This window comes from Spea bombifrons, chromosome 3, assembly GCF_027358695.1.
Source record: "Spea bombifrons isolate aSpeBom1 chromosome 3, aSpeBom1.2.pri, whole genome shotgun sequence".
NCBI lineage: Eukaryota > Metazoa > Chordata > Amphibia > Anura > Pelobatidae > Spea > Spea bombifrons.
In genome coordinates, this window is record NC_071089.1 from 15,618,631 (window position 1) to 15,638,186 (window position 19,556).

Below are 19,556 nucleotides of genomic sequence, written 5' to 3' on the forward strand. Positions count from 1 at the left end.
AGCTCTTGAGGTTTTCATGCTGGAGCTGTTGGGAGTTACTGACAAGAAAATAAAAATGGAGTATTATTACCCAGGGAGAAAATAGCTTTTAGTTGATGCTTAGATGCTTTTAACTAACATCTCAAATGTCTCTTCAGATGGATTGTAGTAAGAGGCCGGGACATGGGAAGGTTTGTAGAAACAGAGAGACCCCAAACATCTGCAGTTAAAAAGAATTATGAGAGCTTTAATGGTGTAGACATCTCCAGTTCTTAAAGCCCTGCGCAGATTACCAGATCACCGGGGCGGGGTAAACGCACCAAGCCTGGGAATTTGCTATAGAGTCGAAGATTTCACTTTTAACATATCATGATATTCATTAAAAAGAGCCAACACCACACTTCTCCTTCAAGGGCTGAAGTCCTAATGAACAAAGACACCAGAGAGCTAAAACTTAACCCTCCTGCGATCTCATGGGTTAGTAAATACAAGAGAAACGTTGACTTTCAGCACAGAGCTGTTGGATGTCGTGTGCAATCCTGTGTGTGGTCATTTATAGTAAGAATAGCAAAGATTCTCAACTTTGAAACATGATGTATTTATCTCTGACTGCCACCAGAACCAGCCTGGTACACCGGTCCATAAATATTAAGTGAACTGGAATACGTCCAGATCAGCTGAAAATACTTTTAGCGGCTTCGCACGTATCCTGACCTGGCAAAGCCGATTGCCCTGCCTTGTAACGTTAATTAAGACAGATCTGTCGGTCCTTTGTTCTGAAAATGTGATTACCCCGGCCGTCTTATAACAGAAGTACCTTCTAAAAGCAAATGTCGAAAGAGATAAGACTTTATGGTGAAAAGGGAAGCTGAACAGTCAATATAACGGCAGCTAATTTATCATAACCCTGTGTGAACAGATCCCGTTCCAGTTATAGGTAATCATCTTTAGTGTTCTTTCTACGACGGGTACCGTATTAAAACAAAATTAGAGAACGAAACCACTGATAACCACTAAAACTAAGAAAAAACAAGAAATAGTTTAATGACAGTAACATAATAGTGAATCATCTGATGTATTTTCAATGCAGTTCCATACATTGTCCCGCATACAGCATTACGCATTCAAACACAAGTGAACATAATAAGACATTATAGTTTAAATTAGGATTCTTTTTTGCCATTGAAACAATATTGTACAGTAAAATTCAACACACGCTCAGATTAATAACTCACGCTCACCTTTAACCTCTTGCAAGCCAGATGGTTCTGATATGCAGACCAATCGGGCAGCAAAAAGGTTAACCAGATTAAAACATGGAATTCCCATTAGGTTAAAAAAACACACCGATCCATCAAAACAACTCGATATCTGAAAATGGGCTCGTCACGGACGCTAATTCTTTCCCCATTCACTAACATTTTCAGTGCAGAAACATCATTGTCAGTCATTGTCAAGTTCTGTAAAATATTCAGGAATTAAAAGTTCTACAAGAATAAAGAGAATAAGATCTTGTTATACCGCATATATGAAGAACCTTATAATAATGCTACAGGAGGCATTAAGCGCCACGTTATTTATGGCACATGTTGCATGGCAGTCTCCAAAGGGAGTGAAGAAAATCCTTAATACTAGTACCCAAATATAGCGGGTACGGAAAAAAAGCAAGGAAAGGTGCCAAATCTCAGAAGGTGGTCATGTGTTGGGGGGGCGGACATGAAAATACTAACTTGTGACTTAAAGTCCATAAGCGCAGCCACAAACGGTTTGAAGAGGCATCATGCAGTGTGCGTCCAATCACATCAGGCCGTGATTAAACCAGGAAGCTTCGGTTTTTGGGAATAAAAAACCCCCCAAAGAAATGTTTTCGGCGAATAAAATAAAAATTGGAGAAAATGTTTTTAAATGAAATAATCAGAAGCCGGAAAAAACTGGGTTTAGTTGACAAATGTTTGTTCCTGGGAATGCTTGCAGATCCTTTACACAAACACGACAGCGGAACGTTCCCCCCCCCAACAGGGAAAAGTGCAGGGGACTCTAAGATGTCTCTATGGTTTGATTTGTTTGCATTTCACTCCGGCAGAACTCCTTGATTCAAGGAAGGAAGGGGTCACTCGTGTCCAGATCTACTGTGGAAGTTAGCAATTAAGTTCTCTGGTGAGCGTTCACCGGGCGGGCGAGAGGTGTCGCTACTTCAGAAACACACAACTTCTCAATGACAAATTGAAGGACACTTTTCTCTCTGTGTTTAGTGGAAAGCAGAAAAAGGAAAGAAAAAGAGAAAATCATAAGAAATGCAGAACGAGCGGTCTAGAAGCATGGAAAGGAGAGGAAGGGTTAAAGCATGCAGAGCGAAAGAGTTAAATGTGCCTTTTTTAACTAACAAAGTACGTTCGGAACTAAATTAAATATATTAGGGTTACATATACAATATATTTTGGGTAACTGTATTCCCCAGTTAATCCTCTTTATTTCATCAGGGTCCTTCCTAAATCCGCCCGCACATCCTCGTTCCCTGCTGGAACGTTGTACGGTTACCCACAGGATTGGGCTTTAGCAGTTTAATTGCCCAGGACGGTTGCTCAAGATTTTAAACTGCATTTGATTTGATATGAAACGTGATTAAATATATTATCAACACCTCCTCATATTACGCCACCTTAAAAACACAAGTTTAGGTTGCTTGAGGGATTCCTACATCTCCTAATCAAGCAGTCATTAAACGTTTGTTAAAATGCAAATATTGTTAGATCGGATTAATTCCAGCCTAGTTCTAGAAAGGGATAAATGCTACCGCTCCGAACTGAGTTAACGTATACAGAAGCGATGTAATGTATACAGAAGTCTACTAGACGGCTGAAAGAAGGAGGTTCGGTGGAGTAAGCGGATCGCGTTTTGGCAGATTGCTCCACTTACATCTCCGTAAATGATAAATCATCTATGCCGAGATTGTGGTTTCTAGATCCAAAGGGGATATCTTTCTTATTAGGTATAATCACCCTTAATCTCTCTCGGGCAGTGCTTCTATCTGTACGCATTGCAGGTATATACCCCATATAGACATCACATGAAAGTTATTCCAGTCTGCCTGGAAATGTAACACTTGTATTTATTGGCCATTATCTGTTCTATATGTGAAAGGACACTTTATGTGCAGTTCCCAGACCCAGGCTGCATGCATCTCCCCACCTGATACAATCAAGAGAAGGATTTAGGAAAATACGAGAAACAATGCAAGCAAAGGAAGACACGTCAAAGCAGCAGCCACGCATTGGGTAGAATTATGAGCCTTTGTAAATGAGATCCCCATCTCCTCATTTACAAGACGGGCAAAAAAAACTCACCAACTGGTATATTCACGTGAACTGGGTGACTAAGTTAAGGGGTTTGCTGCTCGCTAGACCTGTCTTTTGAGTGCCTGATTTCTTGTGTTGCCTCCATATCTGCAGGAGAAAAGCAGGTTTAGTTATAGAGAAGTTTGCAATAGCACACAAGCTTGCAAGTCAAAGATTGCTCCGAGTCCCCATGGATGTCAACACCCTAGACTTGGGACAGTTAAACATGTCCAGAAGATTGGTGGGAACTACAGGGTCCCATCTCTGTCCAGACAACACGTTCCATGGACTATCTGAGCGATTAGAAGCGTAATCTGAAAACGCTTGATGGATACCATTTGCCAGGCCTTAGGTGTAGGGTGACCACATTATATATGTTTTCCAGGACGCATATAGTTTTTACAGATTGCTGACCAGCCAAGATAAAGTGCTGCCCTGCAATATGTGGGATGTATAGACTCATGGAAGGGAACCAAGTAGTTCTACATCCCCCATACTGCAGGGCAGCATTTTATCTGGGCTGGTCAGCAACATCTAAAAAAATTGTGTGTGTCCTGGAAAACATGGCCGATGTGGTCACCCTACATGAATGGATTGGAAGCAGGTCCTGCAGGTTGTTAATGTGTCCTGTATGGCAGAGCTAGAAAAGATGAGTCCTCTAGATATCACATTATAGAAGAAACACCTAGGTTCACAGGTATGGATGAATAATTGGCATGATTTTATCCAGGACCAGTGTTATTTATTGTGTGTGATCGATCGTAGAATGCTACTGCTTCACAATATATTCTATTAGAGAATACCGCACTGTCAATTTAGGGAATGTCCATTTCTGCAATACTGCTATGCTCCTGTTTCGTACAGACAGTTTTGCACGTGTTCATTTGCTTTCTTAAATGTTCAGTTATTAACTGGATTTTATTTTGCTGATTGGAGGGATTAGTGGTTCTTCTATAAATATCCCTACCATTACGTAATAAACAGGGCTCGAATCCAGAACCCCAGATCTTTCTTTCCTAAAGAATTAGCTTATGTAGTTGAACAGAAGGAAACTTTGATGCATGTCGCTTAGCAGTGCTCAGAAAACCTCATACATGTATTAAATGAAACATACAACCGAGAGCACAGATGTCTTGCGAAGCACAGCATGCAGTCCAGCGGATACAGTTAGTAACACATCGCCTACATGCATTGGCAAACACAACGCGGTACATGCATTCCACTTGCATGCTTTGGTGCTGTATCCGGTACGCTTTCTATTATTACAAAATAAAAAACACAAAGAGGATCTTTCAGTAGAGATACTTCATTTAAATGGAATGCTTTAGCACAGGGAGTCTATTATTATTTATTGTTTTATATAGCGCCATCAACTTCCGTAGCGCTGTACAATGGGATCTATTTGCAAAAGGAAGCTAAAGCCGCATGCCCTCCTTTATTCTCCCCTTGCTGTTAAAGCTGCCAATCAACTGTAATTGCAATTTAACAATAGGGAGCTATAACTTAATGCGAAGGAATAATCATACACAAATATATATGAAATAAGCTATAAATCGGTAAACACCATTACATATATTTAGTTTAGAAAAATGCGGGACATGGGATAAGCGACAGATCTGCTTCAAGGAGTTGAATGTGAGGTCCTGGTAACGTAGCTTACATTTTGCGGAGATGTTGGCGTTTTGTGGCCGAATGGCAGTACTTCTATTTACAACGTGTGATGCTTTACAAATAATGGATGAAAAGAAGTGTGCAATTCTTCAACGGAGGTAAGCAAACTTCATTGGGAAAAAAGTGTAATATGCATAACCTTTATGGCATGGAGGTATACAAAAAAGTACTTTGTAATAGGCAGGTATTTAATATTTTCTATTAGAAGAAAAAAAAAAGACATTTGAATTACAGTTTACTTTCACAATTATAAAAAACAAAGAAAACTTAAAATAAAACTCATCCCACCTTAAACACACTCAACCATCTAAAAATTGTAAAACCAAATGCATCATCCTTGGCATAATATAAATGTATAGATTTATTCTAATTAGAATTAAAAAGGGGTTAATTTATATTTCCACAGTAGACAGACTTATAATGGCCATGTAGATAAATAAGTAAGAATCAACTCATTTGGCCAAAAACAAGCTTCGGCCATTAATCTCCCGCCATCTACCCGAGGAAAGTAAACTAAAAACGTGATGTTCAATGTAACAATCCTTTCGAAAAAGAAAAAAAAGACTACAGTTAAAAAGAAGTATTGTGATTAGTAACAGAGAATACAGAAGAATACGTTCCTTGACAAACACAGATGAATACTTTTGGGTTTAAATCAGGATTTGTAAAATGCCAACATAAAACATAGGATAATCTCCAGCGTAGAACCAGCAGTGTCTGGCAGTATCATGCTACCGCGCGATCATGCACCCTAACGAAGACACAAAATGTGGCGGACAGACCAGTGATATTCAACATTTGTTATTTGATGTTTACGGGTGAGCTCCTCGCTATTCCCCATCTAAGTTACTTGCATTCAAGCTCTATCGCAGAAGCGTCATCTGTGCAGTATAGTTCATACTCGAGTCCCCTATGCTGTATTACTATTGTTTAAAACCCATGAAATAGCATTGCAAATATGAACGGCTTTGTCCGTACAACTTCGATTACTACAGATGGCGCAAATGTTTCTACTCTGTCCAGCTGGAGAAAAAAAGCATATCTCTACAACCCTAACACAGATAACTTTGGTTTTGTAAAGTAAGACGGCATCCGACTTAACATCCGGTTTCTCCTGAACGCGTGGCTTCTCGGTAGTATGGTGCACATCACTGGACCATGAGACACAACGTGTTGAGTATCACTTTCTCTGTCACATACACATAGATGCTTGAGGCCAATTATACTTTTTTGCATGCTTAACAGACAAAACAAATGGGTGCTTTCATGCACGGATTACTAATTTTCTTTCACCGTTATGTTACCCCAGACACAGTTACCAAGGTTGGCAACATCGTTACCTTGTCTTTCATTGTAATACATATTCACACACAGCCATATTCATACCAAAAGCTTTGATTATCTTCAGACACTAATAATGATGAGTCTGCTTCACTGTACTCTGACTGAGGAGCAGGACCTTCAGAGCCGTTCATACCTGATATCAGAATGCTGCTGTTTAAGTTGAGACACTCAGTGGACGGTTGTTGAGATGGAGCAGCAGAGAAGACGCATTGTCTGTCCCCAGGTGGCCCACTGATACTACTCACCAAATTGGTGTTTAGAGACAGATACGGGTGAGACATGCACGGGGAAGTATACGATACAATAGTAGTCCCTTGTGACGCACGGACAAGTGTTGATGTACCTACAGAACATGATTGACTGGTAGTACTGAACTGAACTAATTCACACCTGCAACCGTTCTGTAGATCACCGCTACTTTTACTCCTTAATGGAAGGGAACTGCTGGCAAAGGTTAAGCTAACCTGAAAGCTAGGAGACTGCTCTACTGCACAGTACTCACTCGATAAGGATGGGGCATCCTCTGTAGTAGGCGATGGATCAACTGATACAGGTGACCTACTGTCTTTGGATAAAAAATCATGAACGCTTGTCCTCCGAGTTGTCCCTTCTGCAGTAGAGATAACACTGCTGGCACGAGGTAGGGTTGCATATGGATTTGTATCTTTCGCTTGCCTTTGTGCTGACACAGCCCCTTGGCCTAGTGCTGGACTTCCGTCTGAGGACTGTCTATTTCGCGGAGTCGGAAACGTGAAGCGAGTGTCCTCTGTTTTGCGAAGGCTGGGCCGTACACATTGCTCTGGTTTGGCAGTCTTTCTTTCACCTTGTGGGAAGCTAGGAGACAGCTGTGTGGGCGACTGGAATCCTGCCGATTCGGCAGAGCCAGACAGACTTCTCATAACTTCATCTAGAAGATTGTCCTGGCTCCCAGACCGGATCTGGAGAAAAAAAAAAACCACAAAAAAAAATAGGCATGAGGGAACAGGTGTTTAGCAGCCTTGGTGTGGAAACAGACTGCACACATCTGAAAAAAATATTTAAGCCATATATAATATATACTTTGTCCCCCTCAACAAATTAGCATTACACTTTTTTGTACATGTGCTTTTTATTAAGATGTCTCATTCCTGCCAAAAGCCATTATAGAGTGCTTCACCGTATACTGTATAACACGACTCCGTAATGGAGTTAAAATATTTTCCAGATTTTATGCATAAATCACGATACAATGTGCATCTTGCTATAGAAATGCAGATTTTCATTTGTTCTGTTCACTTCCACGTCAATCTTTCCTGCAAACCCGGACTTGTACATCTGTAGGTAGTTAACCCTCGGGTATCAGGAAAAGTATCTACTCAAGGATCCACGTATGCCCTGGGAATCTTACCTGGCTTAAGGTGAGTTTATTGCTTTCCTCTAAAAACTGCTTGAGGGAGACCATCTCACTCCCCGGGGATCCCAGCCTGTGTTTGGACTGGCCGGGGCTTTCTGGAGCATCACATGACTTAAGTCGGAGCATGGGGCTAGACACGGCACACTTTTTCAAGCGGTTTCCATAGTACTGGACCGGACTGCTGCTACTGGACCACACTTCATGATCATGATGCAGATTGAAGTCACCGCTGTTGTGGCTTTGAGACCTACTCTGGTTGATTGAGGCACCTGTTTAGGGATATATAGTGTTTTGTAAATATAACTATAGCTTATTACAGCAAGAAAATATAAAATGATATATTTAATAAAAAGAACAAAAAGTATCTTGAACACTGACACATTTAGAGTTTGTTATTCTCAAGAAGCATCTGATGATGTAAACCAGTCCTCACAAAAAAAAAACAAAAAAAAACTCAGAATCAGGAATTGTTGATTTGCAAATAGCAGGAAAGGGTTACCAACTAACCTCAGAGTTTACATATTCATCAGACCACAGTTAGACAAATTGTTTATAAATGGAGATGATTTAGTCTTGTGGCTACTGTCTCTAGAAGTGGACATCCAGTCAAGAAGACTCCAAGAGCACAACACAGAATGCTCAATGAGGCAAAAAGGCTTAAATGAATCATCGGGACTGGTTAACATGTCTGTTCATGAGTCCACCATATTAAAAACATTGAACAGGCATGGAGACCATGGCAGGACAACACTGAGGAGGCCCCTCTCTCCAATATAACATCGATGTTCACCAGAAGCTTGCCAGGGCACACCTTGATACTCCACAACGCTACTGGGAAAATGTTTTGTGGACTGAGGTTGAATTTTTTGGGAAGAATACTCCACCATGAAGGGCGTAAAAAAGGGCACCTCAGACCCACATAAAAACATCATCCCATTGGTGGAGGGAGCATCACGCATTAGGGCGCTTTGCTCCTTCAGGACCTGGACAGCTTACCATCATTGGGGAGAAAATGAATACAGGATAATGTCAAGCAGGCTGTCTGCTAGCTGAAGCTTAGTAAAAGTTGGGTAATACAGCACGAAACAACACATATCAGAGTAAATCTACAGAATGGTTTCAAAAAAAGACAAATCGGCCTTTTGGAGTGGCCCAGTTGGAGCCCAGACCTTAACCCACTGGAGATGCTGTGGATTGACCTGTTCACACCAGGTATCCTAGGAATATGGCTGAGCTTAAGCAGTCCAGTAAGGAAGAACGGTCTAAAATTCCCTCCTGAACGGTGCGCAGGTTGGATCCGCAGCTCCTTGAAGCGATTCTTTGAGGTTCGACCATTTACTAAATTCACTTACTTTTCCCACAAGCACCGTGAATGTTTAATGGAGTGTTCAATAAAGATATGACAAATTATCATTGTTTGTGAGTTATTCGCTTAACCCCTTAAGGACCAGGCTGTGTTTTACCTTTTGTACCATTGGGACCGAGGCTGTTTTAACACTTTTGCGGTGTTCGTGTTTAGATGTCATTTTCTCTTCACTCATTTAGTGAACCCACACAAATTATATGTTGTTTTTTTCAGGACAAGGAGGGCTTTCTTCAGATACCATTGTTTTAATCATATTATCTAATTTCCCATAAAAAAAATAATAAAATATGATGAAAAATGTAAAAAAAAAACACATTTTCTGACTTTTACCCCAAAAATCTTTTACTCATCCAAAAAAGCTAATGAAAAAAACTACTAAATATATTCTACTATTTGTCCTGAGTTTAGAAATACCCAATGTTTTTATGTTTTTTTGCTTTTTTCTGCACGTTATGGAGCATTAAGTACAGGTAGCGTTTTGCTATTTCAAAACCATTTTTTCCAAATCTGGTAATTCCTCCCCCCATGTGCCATTTCGGGTATCTTTGAAGCCGGCCAATGCAATTTACCCCATCAAATCATATATCTTTGAAAACTAGACACCCCAAGGTATTTCAAATGCTAGTATTTTAACCCTTTCCATGCATGAGATTCTACCACCAGCCTTTGCCACACTTTGTGTTAGTATTTTTTTGGTATTTTTTTTTTACACAAATTGTACTTTGGGTATACATTTATAGCTCCAGGTGTACGTCACTATCAAACAACACCCTAATATGTGTTCAATAACATCTCTTGAGTACAGTGATACCACCCATGCATGGGTTTGACTGCCGTTTGGGGATAAAAGGCCACATTTGGGAAGTGCGCTTTTTTTCCCCTATTTTGGTCAGTCTGTGCCTATGCCCTATCTTTGAGCCTGGCCACTACAATTTACCTCATAAAACCATATATTTTAAAAAAACTAGACACCCCAAGGTACTTAAAATGGTAGTATTTAACCCTTTCCATGCATCAGATTCTACCACCAGCCTTTGCCACACTTTGTGGTAGTATTTTTTTTTTGTATTTTTTTCACACAAATTGTACTTTGGGTATAAATTTATAGCTCCAGGTATACGTCACTATCAAACAACACCCTAATATGTGTTCAGGAACATCTCCCGAGTTCAGTCATACCCCACATGTATGGGTTTGTCTGGTGTTTGAGGTTAAAATGCCACATTTTGGAAGTGCGCTTTTTTTTTCCCCCATTTCGGTCAGTCTGTGCCTATGCCCTATCTTTGAGCCCGGCCACTCCAATTTACCCCATCAAACCATTCATTTTTTTAAAGTAGACACCCCTTGGGTATTTGAAATGCTTTTTATTTAAATTTTTCCACGTCAGATTTTTCCACGTCAGATCCGCCAAGACGGATTTTTGGGAAGATACAGCGCTAATTTTAGCACTTGCTCATAATAATAAACTTTATTTTTTTATTTTATTTATTTTACTCTTTTTGGACTTTTTTTTTTACATTTTGCTGGAACTGGATAGTTCCTCTAAAGCATAATAATTTTTAAATGTTACCATGTTTTTTTTAAGCTTTTTCTTTTTTTCCTTTTTTTTTAAAATTTTTTTATTTTTTTTTTTAATATTTTACTAATCACATAGTGATTAGAAAGCTGGGCTCCATTGACTTGTATGGTTGAATGCAGTACCTGCATTCAACCTGCAAGTGGAGCCAGAGTTCTCTAGAGGGTCTGGAGACCGTCTAGCCAACTTTTAAACCTTTATTATTTTTTTTTCCCGGGCCGCCGCCATCTTACGGATGGTGAAGACTGCGTGCAGCTGCGGCTGTGACCGCTCTCCGGAGCGGTCACAGTCCATCAAAAGGTAAGTGTTTGGTGTCGCTGGATGCCTCCTGATCGAGGCATTCCAGCGACACCATTGAAGTTTAGGAGGTGATCGTTGATCGCCTCCTAAACGCTTTTAAAACGGGCGTCCGCCGCCATACAATGTATGGCGGCTGTTGACGCCCCGGGGAGGGGCCAGACATGGCCCATCATGCCGATCTCGGTGTTGCTGAATGCCTCAACATCGAGGCATTACAGCAACACCGTTTAAGCTTAGAAAGTGATCGTTGATCACTTTCTAAGCTTGTTTAAGTCTGATGACGTGTCAGGTACGTCATAGGTCGTTAAGTGACCGTTTTGCATGACGTTCCTGACCCGGCAATGGACGTTAAGGGGTTAAGCATATTTTGTTTGTCTATACTTGTAACAGTGTATATATATATATATAACTATCTAAATCTTTCATGTTAATATTACAGTTTTATGCATAAATCATTTGTAAAACATGTCACCCCTCACTACGTCCTTTCTGCTTTTATCAGTTTTTTTTCCTGATCCCCAACGAATTCATTACACATATGTAGACAGGCTAATAGAGGCATTACTGGCAGAAATCAGTTTTCACTTTTTCAGTTATTTTGGATGGGCATTAAGTCCTATTTCTTACAAGTTCAGACACGTATTTTCTTAGCTGTACTGAGACACATAGCACTTACATTAAGTACTCAGAAAATACAGTTTATGGAGGTTAATCACAAACACAGGTTAACTGATCTGAAACATTTTATTTTTCTAACATCACTAAATTTATTAAAGGCCAATACAGAAGAATTTTTTCTGCAAAAGCAAAGTTCATCCATGTAATCTTCAATCTCCCTGCTGTATAAACCTGTACCACTTCTGCTGGAAGGCTATTCTAAGTAGCCACCACCCTCTAATATTAATAGTAAATAACCTTTACTTTCTGGATGTCCAGCTAAGTAGAAAAAAGTGTAAGGAAATGTGCAAGGCCGTCAGAAATCTTGGGGCCCAGTACAGACTTAAAGCCTGGGCCCCCATTAGCCAGTCCCATGTCCATCCCATGTTTCACCCATAAGCACACCTTATGCCTCTGTTGCACACACTTCATTGGCGTTTTCAGCTAATTAAGGGCCCCATGAGAGCAGGGCCCAAGTCTAGGTTAATGGCCCCTGGGTGCTGTATTTCTTCAGGGTCCCCCTCCTATAACCAGCTCTAACACCATGCATACATTCCTTCTCTCCATCACCCAAGCACCACTTAGGCTCATCCTTGACACTCCAACACAATAAGCCAACCCCCCCTCCCCAACCAATGCAATACATCTATATATACACACACCCCGACTAACACTATGCATATGCACACATTGACCAACACTATACATTGAAATACACCGACTCCAACACTACGCATACTCACTCTCCCACACAAACCGACTCTGGACATATGTATTGGTAGGCAGCTTTAGAATTATATATATATATAATTAAAAGTATTGATGACAGCATTTTTTCATTTATTTATTCTTAAAGATTCAACTCCATGACTTCACTATACATTATAAAAAAACCCCGTGGGATGGCCCTGTACAATGCATATCAGCTACACAGAATGTTGCGCTAGGCAGGGCCTGCTCATCTCTTCCCTTTCATCATCTTTGGCCCATCAAAATGTATAGTGAAGGGATGGAGTGGAAACCACAATTCTCCTACACATTTCCTCCCAACTCTCCCTTTAGTAAATACAAGTCTGTATGTGTATTGGGGAGATACAGAAAAACAGAATAAATCATCATAAACGCATATAAAACATGATTTCTCTAACTGAAACAGACTGGGAAACACAGCAACGTGAAACATGTGGACACCTGGGTCCTAGAACACATAACTGGGAGATATAAGGGATTTAAATCTCGTAAATAGTTATATGGGGGAATCTTAAACAAAAGCATACCTGTAACTTCATGGACTGAAGCATTATTGTTACTATTACTACATGATGTTCTGCCACTATCAAGGCTGGCGGGTCTGGGAGCTAGAGATTGGGAGATAACAGGGGAAGAGAATTTTAGCAAGTGAAAGTACACCTCTGCACAGTATGGCCGTTGGGGCACTCCATGATCAAAGGCTTGGCATGCTTATTGTCAAGGGAAAGCCAGTGGTCTTACAGGAACCCTACACAGAGACGGCCAAAAGCAAGACAACAAGCCAGGGCGCAACACCATCATGAGTAGGTTAGTAATAAGACAACAGATTCCTCAAGAAGAAAACTGCATGGCATGGAGGGACAGAGACTACAGGTCAGATGTGCCACAGATTGGATTCAAATGCAAGCAGACATGCTAGAAAGTGACAGCAAAACCACTGTCTGTATGGCTACCTTAAAGTTCACCTCTATCTTTGTATCCATTTACAAAGATGGATATGAAGTTATTATTATTATTTTATCAATATTACTCTTTATTATTAAAAAAAAAAAAACAGACCAATATGAGTGTCAGGTCGGCATTTAATATTAACAAGTCTTATATGTGTATTATAAAATGTATAGGGAAATAAGCAAGGAAGCAATTAGTACAGATTATTACCATTCCAGCAAATCATGCATAAGCGTTGCACATTACTTATAGTATCTTACCAGGAGCTCCAGTAACAGTATAAGAGTCATCACGGACGCCACTCACATCTTCGTAGGATGCACCATCTATAAAATAATAACCAGTGTCATGTGATTCATTTGTATACAACACCGTCCCTTGTATTCACAACCATACATTAACTCCTATAAACCTTTTCCAGCTAAAAATGCATTGTTTAGCTGGCAAGGGTTAATGTACAAAGGAGTTCTGTATAGCTGGACATCACCTAAACATCATACTTTAATACACAATATTAAATATATCAAGTAGAGTTGCTTCCTGGAGCTTAGCTTTTCAGTAAATGTAAAATTGCTCATAATATTATGGACCTTTATATTACTTTGGATTATATATATACACACACACACACACATATATACCAGTATCTCACAAGAGTGAGTACTCCCCTCACATTTTTGTAAATATTTTATTATATCTTTTCATGTGATAACACTGAAAAAATGACGCTCTGCTACAATGTATTTGCTGTCCCCTCAAATATAACTCAACACACAGCCATTAATGTCTAAACCTTGGCAACAAAAGTGAGTGGACCCCTAAGTGGAAATGTCCAAATTGGGGCCAAAGTGTCAATATTTTGTGCGGCCACCATTATTTTCCAGCACTGCCTTAACCCTCTTGGGGTTGGAGTTCACCAGAGCTTCACAGATTGCCACTGGAGTTCTCTTCCACTCCTCCATGACGACATCACGGAGCTGGTGGATGTTAGAGACCCTGCGCTCCCCCACCTTCCGTTTGAGGATGCCCCACAGATGCTCAATAGGGTTTAGGTCTGGAGACATGCTTGGCCAGTCCATCACCTTTACCCTCACCCTTACGAAAAATTACTGCAGTTTGTTTGTAGAAAACTGCGTTTTTTTTTGCACATTTACGGCACCTTTACGTCATTATATTGCAAACCAACAGTTTTACTTCAATATACTGCAGCTTTATTGCATTTGTACTTCCTTACAAAAATAACTGCAGTAAAAACGGCAGTACAGTGAAGTACAAATGCAGCAAAACTGCAGTAAATGTGCAAATGTCCAAAAAACTGCAGTATTACTTCAGAAAAAACTGCAGTAATTTTTCGTAAGGGATGAGCTTCTTTAGCAAGGCAGTGGTCGTCTTGGAGGCGTGCTTGGGGTCATTATGTGGGAATACTGCCCTGCGGCCCAGTCTCCGAAGGGAGGGGAGATATATATATATATATATATACACACACTCACACACACACACATATATACATATATACATATACACACACACACACACTTTGTTATTGTGCAGTAGCATTGCTTAGAAGGGTCATCTATCCAACATAGCTTTATCTTAACAACTGTACCTGCATTCTGAAATAAAATGCATATAAATAACAAATTGGTTTAAAATAACCCAAAAAAAGAAAGTTATTGAACGATAAGGAGGTTGATAAGACAGCATTTGTCATGTGTGATCACCTGCCGGATTATTTTAGGACTATGGGGGGCTTGAAATGGGGTGCATGTATCCTATCACAGACTGCATGCTAAAGATTGTCCCAATAATAAAAAACACCAGGCTATTTTAAATAAAACCAGAAATATTGTACTATACCCATCATGATTGTATGGTTCAAGTTGAACATTTTTAAATTACAGCAAATTCAAAAACATTCTTTCCTTTCATGTTATGATTATGATAAAAACAATGAGAAAAGAAAAAAATACACAGCTTATACCTTTACTTTTAGGTATCAGTTTGGGTCTGAAGCCCATGGACGGGTTGAAAGTTGAAAAGTTGATTGATGTTGTGGAGAAGGCCATAGATCCCAAATCTTTCCTCCTTTTCCCAGTAGAAATTTCATCGGGACCCTCCAGATTCTCAGCACTACCTGTCCATTGTCCACCTGCCAGGACCATGGACTGCACCAGGTCATTCATGGCTGGGATGAAAATGAAAGCAAATGAATCAGCGTGATCCGGATTGCCTTGAGCGGTCAGCCATACAAAGCGTTAGAAGCGTATTGCAGGAAGCCACGTTGATTACATGACATGCATTCTATTGAGGATGATGAATATGGGTGATCTCTGCCACACATGACTTTGCACAGCACAGGTGGCACTTCCACTCCTTGTCTGAAGCTTTTAATTGGGGGAGTTCGGCCATGCTACTGTAAGCACCGGTGAGCAGCATAGCTTGCCAACAAGTTATGTCGCTTAGAAATGATCAAATGACACAGCAGGGTGAAGCTGGCAAAATACGGTAAGCCTTCCCCTACCAAAGAGGAGAGTGAGGCACCTTTCCCAGGCGCGCCGTCGGCCTCTTTGGTACTGGGTAGTTTCTTATCAGCAATGATTGGGGGGTCCATGGCCAGTGCAGGTTACGGCAAGAAAAAACGGTGTGTTGCACACACTGGAACTTCTAAACACAAATTATGCCACTAACACCATTGCAAGAACAGCAGTTACCTTATAGACATTTAACGCAAAAAACAACAAAAAACACGGGCTGACAACCTCCGACTCTCAAGCATAACTCCAGTGACCAACAGTCATGGGGATGGCGCCAGTTACAAGGATCTACTTTACATTAGTTACTAATGAGTTGGTGAAGCTAAACGAAGGCTGGAGACCCGACAGCAGGAGTGTCGGAGGTGGTCGAGATGGGCGTTTGGCCAACCAAAACCGGAGGGGTCCAGGTTGTGCACCCCTCCCCCGTTACAATGAGGAAGCGCATCCCTTAAAGACCTGCCTATTGCATAGAAGGAGAAACAGAAGAGCGGGAGGGGAGCCCAGAGGGATATTAGTAATGAACGCCGGTGCAGCTAGTTGAGACGAGCTGAACTATTTTAATGTCTTACACACGGAGCGGCGGAAGAGAGCCTTCATTTTGTCTTTATCCTTCGGTCTGTTCCTCATAAAGGGCAGTCTTTTCAGTGCAACCACTTATGTCACAGCATGGGAAAGGAAAAAAACCAAACGAAAAAAAAAAAGAAAATGGGGAAAAAAAGGGAAGAGAACACATGGAAGAAGTTAAATGCTGAAACAAAAGACAGAAATGAGTGTGTCTGAACTCTGAATTTCAGCTACGCATGCTCTGCTAAACAAGACAGGCTGACTCCCGTGTGACATGGAACGGGATTATCACAAAGAACACAAAACATTTGGAATAAAATGACAGCTAAAACAAGATGCTTCGTGAAGATTTATTTATTAAAATTATATTTGTATGTGCCATGTATAAAATATAATGAGCTATACAATTATCTACTCTGCATTAACACCATATCTGAACCGGCAGACGGATTTGCCGTATAACCAACAATAAGCTGTATGGATTCATCTCTTCTTCTGAAATGCCGGGGCAGCTGTATAATTTATCACTATGACTGTGGTGCTGTGTCATGAAAACAATGGCAGCAATCAATGAATTATAGGTACGCTAGTACCCATTGTTTGTGATCGTAAGAAACATTGCACACGGTAGTAGAGCTGGCTACAGTCAAAATTTACAAAGAGAGGTATTTTCTGCCCCAGGGAGATTCCTGTATAAACCATCACGTTTCACCAGTTGAGATTTCGCTCTAGTTTGTGTCTCAATGGTTAGGTTGAATATTAAGTGACTGGTCGTTCGCATCATGATGTTAGCAGGAGGACAGCGGTGGTTTTTGGCTGCTTTTGAGCTTGTCAATGATCAGGTCGAATGACACGTTGCATTATTAAATGTGGACAGTGTGGATGAAGTCCTCCAGAAGCCCTGCTTAGACCAAGTCAGTGGTATGACCAGTAATTATTGAAAGGCAATTCTACAGAAGGTGGTTAACACGGCATACGATGGAATTTACTACTTCCATAACCCGGACAACTTAACCTTCAACTTATTTTTCTACTAAATTACCATTGCTGCCGTTTTATTCTTCCCTCCCCGTTTGTTTTTCCAGGAGTCCTTTTTGGAAGAATCATATGGACATATACATTGGGACATAGATACAAATTGTGATGTGAAGACAAACACAAAATGGGGAACATGTGAAAACCAGGGACATCACACAATGATCCACAAATGTTGACATTAGGAGGCCTGGGGATTTCAGAGAGGCATCTGGACCAGGGGGAAGCAACCTGAGATACTTCAGCAACAGTTAGACGGCTCACATCATCCTTCACCAAATCACAGCAGGGAGAATTTAACATTTGCTGGAGTACCAAATGTTGCTCACATGTAAAGATGAGAAGAATAGCCGCAGTCTGAGCAGGTTATGACTGTATATGACAGTACCGGTCTCCTTCCCATACTGAGCCATGTGCATCAATATCATTTCTAATCAATATTAACAATCCGCATGTTGAAGCTTTGTTCAGGCCTCTATATTTACCATTAACAGTGCCCGCAGAAAGCAGAGCACCGCATAGAAATGCTGGTTACATCAATCACTCGACCCGCCAGCTACTTAAACATATTGCGTTACCTCCTATGTGTCCCTGTTTATGAGGGTCAGTCCCTCCTCGGACCACAATTCCCCCTAAATGTCACAATGTATATAGAAACATCAGAAAGCGTGTTTACAAAATAAAATTGTGTGAATGAAAACAAAATACTCATACAGTACTTTATATGGCTTACAAAGTTGCATTAATAGCTATCAATAGGTCACAAAGTCACATAAAACCTCTTATTATAGACCATCCCTCGCTATGCCTCTAACCACACAGACTCTTCAAGGGAATGCGCCCAATTAAGCGCCATGATCTAGACTGGCACAGTATGAGCTGCCCTCGTCGGTAGATTCTGTTACATTAACATTGTAACGTTTCGGAAACTTAAAAGCATCCGTCTTACATCAGCCAAGCGGTGGAACCCTGCTGTACAGTACTATGGTCTAGGAATTCCCAGGTGTGATGACCATCGGGCAAGTAACCAGTCATGTTGAGGTAGACCGAGTGAAGAAATCATTCTGGGTAGTGCTGCAAGTTGTATATTCACTTGACATTTAAAACATTTAACATACTCTTGTGTGTGTGTATTTGTTAGGTGTAATGGTGGAGACTGGTCAGAGCGAGCGGGCTTCTGTAGTGAGTGATCTGCTAGCGCTAAACATCCAATTTCTGCCTCAACCCACATATGACATGTATGTTTAACGCATCCTTGGGATGCTGCTAAATAGGGCTGCAACTAACGATTATTTTAATAATCGATTAATCGGCCGATTATTTTTTCGATTAATCGATTAATCGGATAAAAAAAAACAATATGCAAATTTTTCGTTTATTTAAAAGAATTTAATGAACTGGATGTTAAAAAACAACTTAAAATTTACATTAACATTCTTATTTTGTTATGATGTAATAAAAAACAATATTTTCAAAGTACAAGAACCCAAACACAATATTTATGAAACAAAATAACCCCAAACATTCTGAAAAGAGGTGGACTATAACTGTTCAAGAAACTTTGCCCCAGCACTTTGCACTTTGCACCCAGCACTTTGCACCCAGCACTTTGCACCCAGCACTTTGCCCCAGCCCTGGCACTTTGCATCCAGCACTTTGCACCCAGCATTCAGCACTTTGCACCAGCACTTTGCACTTTGCACCCAGCCCTGGCACTTTGCACCCAGCACTTTGCACCCAGCCCTGGCACTTTGCACCCAGCACTGGCACTTTGCACCCAGCACTTTGCACTGTGCCCCTGCACCCAGTCTCTAACTCTGCCCTGCACCCAGCCCTGCCCCCACATTCTGCCCTGCCCCCACACTCACACTCTGCCCTGCACCCACTCTGCCCTGCACCCACACTCACACCCTGCCCTGCATCCCCACCCCCACTCTGCCCTGCACCCAGTCTCCCACTCTGCTCTGCACCCACACTCACACCCTGCATCCCCACCCCCACTCTGCCCTGCACCCAGTCTCCTGCCCTGCACCCCCCACCCCCACTCTGCCCTGCACCCCCACCCCCACTCTGCCCTGCACCCCCACCCCCACTCTGCCCT

General features: G+C 41.1%; 1 protein-coding gene across 6 annotated transcripts in view; it reads right to left on the reverse strand.

The window, feature by feature from the left end:
- Positions 1–999: 999 nt before the first annotated feature.
- The window catches only part of CCDC88A (coiled-coil domain containing 88A), a 75,258-nt gene continuing 56,701 nt past the window's right edge, over positions 1,000–19,556 (reverse strand). For 3 of the 6 annotated variants that reach the window (XM_053458579.1, XM_053458580.1, XM_053458578.1), the window contains exons 26-31: positions 16,426–16,509; positions 15,304–15,507; positions 13,583–13,648; positions 12,899–12,979; positions 7,717–7,991; positions 6,268–7,267 (exon numbers count right to left, since the gene is read on the reverse strand). In XM_053458579.1, coding sequence (XP_053314554.1) covers positions 6,350–7,267; positions 7,717–7,991; positions 12,899–12,979; positions 13,583–13,648; positions 15,304–15,507; positions 16,426–16,509 — 1,628 coding nt within the window. In that variant the 3' untranslated portion in view covers positions 6,268–6,349. Of the gene's footprint in view, positions 2,222–3,323; positions 3,423–6,267; positions 7,268–7,716; positions 7,992–12,898; positions 12,980–13,582; positions 13,649–15,303; positions 15,508–16,425; positions 16,510–19,556 lie in introns of those variants that run through there. The other 3 variants (XM_053458583.1, XM_053458582.1, XM_053458581.1) reach the window with 3 other exon arrangements.